Source organism: Gobio gobio (assembly GCF_949357685.1).
Source record: "Gobio gobio genome assembly, chromosome: 2".
In the NCBI taxonomy this organism is placed as follows: Eukaryota; Metazoa; Chordata; class Actinopteri; order Cypriniformes; family Gobionidae; genus Gobio; species Gobio gobio.
In genome coordinates, this window is record NC_137098.1 from 544,423 (window position 1) to 547,500 (window position 3,078).

General features: G+C 55.9%; 1 protein-coding gene across 1 annotated transcript in view; it reads right to left on the reverse strand.

Moving 5' to 3' along the window:
• Positions 1-379: 379 nt before the first annotated feature.
• lurap1l (leucine rich adaptor protein 1 like) overlaps positions 380-3,078 on the reverse strand; it is an 8,409-nt gene continuing 5,710 nt past the window's right edge. Inside the window, exon 2 of the mRNA XM_079805623.1 lies at positions 380-1,758. Coding sequence (XP_079661749.1) covers positions 1,396-1,758 — 363 coding nt within the window. The 3' untranslated portion in view covers positions 380-1,395. The remainder of the gene's footprint in view (positions 1,759-3,078) is intronic.

Below are 3,078 nucleotides of genomic sequence, written 5' to 3' on the forward strand. Positions count from 1 at the left end.
GTGACAGGAGTGTGTGTGTGTGTGTGTGTGTGTCAGGAGTGTGTGTGTGTGTGTGTGACAGGAGTGTGTGTGTGTGTGTGTGTCAGGAGTGTGTGTGTGTGTGTGTGTGTGTGTGTGACAGGAGTGTGTGTGTGTGTGTGTGTGTGACAGGAGTGTGTGTGTGTGTGTGTATGTGACAGGAGTGTGTGTGTGTGTGTGTGTGACAGGAGTGTGTGTGTGTGTGTGTGTGACAGGAGTGTGTGTGTGTGTGTGTGACAGGAGTGTGTGTGTGTGTGACAGGAGTGTGTGTGTGTGTGTGAGACAGGAGTGTGTGTGTGTGTGTGTGTGTGTGTGTGAGACAGGAGAACACATCAATCTTTGGTAAAGCGTCCAAACAAAATCTCACAGAAACTCGTCAGTTGTGTGATGTAAACTTTAAATATGGACACTCGTGGTCAGACACTCAAGCAGGTTCAGGGTCAGTCTGTTAAACATAGAAAACAGGTTTTGTTCAGGACATTTGCTGTCACACACACACACCAACCGCAGCGATCCATCGCTCCTCAAACCGGACTGAGAGCTGAGTGTGTGTGAGCGCAGGTGTGTGTGTGTGTGTGTGTTCCGGCTTCTGCTAGCGTGTGGTTCACTGAGGGTCAGTCGGTTAGCATGAAGGAGGAGTGTGTGTGTGATGTCTCTGCGATCAGGATCCCGGAGGAGTGTGTGTGATGTCTCTGCGATCAGGATCCCGGAGTGTGTGTGAGATCCGGAGCGGATCCCGGAGTGTGTGTGTGATGTCTCTGCGATCAGGATCCCGGAGGAGTGTGTGTGAGATCCGGAGCGGATCCCGGAGTGTGTGTGTGATGTCTCTGCGATCAGGATCCCGGAGTGTGTGTGAGATCCGGAGCGGATCCCGGAGTGTGTGTGAGATCCGGAGCGGATCCCGGAGTGTGTGTGAGATCCGGAGCGGATCCCGGAGTGTGTGTGAGATCCGGAGCGGATCCCGGAGTGTGTGTGTGTGATGTCTCTGCGATCAGGATCCCGGAGTGTGTGTGTGTGATGTCTCTGCGATCAGGATCCCGGAGGAGTGTGTGTGAGATCCGGAGCGGATCCCGGAGTGTGTGTGTGATGTCTCTGCGATCAGGATCCCGGAGGAGTGTGTGTGAGATCCGGAGCGGATCCCGGAGTGTGTGTGTGATGTCTCTGCGATCAGGATCCCGGAGTGTGTGTGAGATCCGGAGCGGATCCCGGAGTGTGTGTGAGATCCGGAGCGGATCCCGGAGTGTGTGTGAGATCCGGAGCGGATCCCGGAGTGTGTGTGTGTGATGTCTCTGCGATCAGGATCCCGGAGTGTGTGTGTGTGATGTCTCTGCGATCAGGATCCCGGAGGAGTGTGTGTGAGATCCGGAGCGGATCCCGTTAGCCGAAGCAGTAGTACTCATCGGCCTCCACTCGAGGGCGAACTGGTTTCTGGAAGTCCTGCTGCAGGGCCGGCTCATGCTCAGGCCCGTCTGTGAGCTCGTCCTCAGGCTCGTCCTCAGGCTCGTCCTCCCCCAGAGTGTCCAGGTAACTGCCCACCGAGATCCCGTCCAATCCGTCGCTGCAGCTGCTGAGCTGGGACGCGTCCTGGCTGTCTGATAGGCTGAACAAGCTGCCCGTCAAGCTGCCCTCCCGGCTGGCCACGCCCCCTCGCTCCTCCATCAGCCAGCGGACCGACTCGATGCCCTCGTTGATGGACAGCAGCTGATGGAGGAGCTTCACATCGGCGGAGCGGAGATGAGCCTGCGGACACACACACACACACACACACGACAGACACACACACACACACACACTGTGAATTATAGAGCATATATAATATAATAATATAATATACTGATATATAGCGTTAGTGGTGTGAAGAAACACATTTACCCCTTTTCCACCAAGGCAGTGCTAGAGCTAGTCCAGAGCCAGAGCTAGTCCAGAGCCAGAGCTAGTCCCAGTTCATAGTTGGTTTGACGGAGGAGCTTCTAAGAACCGTTTGCTTTTCCACATGCTGAGAGCCACAACAGAGCCGGTCTTACGCCACTGTATCCGCTCATCTCTCTCAGCAACACTAGCGAGGCAGCGGCAGTGAGGCCAGGTCTGTGGTTTTGCAGGTTGAAGCGACCCCAATTATGTGATATTTAGCCCCGGGAATGCGAATTTTAGTGCCAAAAAAACACATATTTTACCCCCAAATGTGATTTTTACTGGGGAATCCCCCCCCCCTGGAAAGCGATTGGGCTTGTTTTGAGTAGCAATTGGGCGGGTTTGGTGTGAAAACCTGGCAACCCTGGGCAGCGGGAAACACACACACACACACACACACACACACACCAGGCTTGCGGGAAACACACACACACACACACACACACCAGGCTTGCGGCACACACACTCACACACCAGGCTTGCGGGAAACACACACACTCACACACCAGGCTTGCGGCACACACACTCACACACCAGGCTTGCGGCACACACACACCAGGCTTGCGGCACACACACTCACACACCAGGCTTGCGGGAAACACACACACTCACACACCAGGCTTGCGGCACACACACTCACACACCAGGCTTGCGGCACACACACACCAGGCTTGCGGCACACACACTCACACACCAGGCTTGCGGCACACACACTCACACACCAGGCTTGCGGGAAACACACACACACACACACACACACCAGGCTTGCGGCACACACACTCACACACCAGGCTTGCGGCACACACACTCACACACCAGGCTTGCGGCACACACACACACACACCAGGCTTGCGGCACACACACTCACACACCAGGCTTGCGGCACACACACTCACACACCAGGCTTGCGGCACACACACTCACACACCAGGCTTGCGGGAAACACACACACTCACACACCAGGCTTGCGGCACACACACTCACACACCAGGCTTGCGGCACACACACACCAGGCTTGCGGCACACACACTCACACACCAGGCTTGCGGGAAACACACACACTCACACACCAGGCTTGCGGCACACACACTCACACACCAGGCTTGCGGCACACACACTCACACACCAGGCTTGCGGCACACACACTCA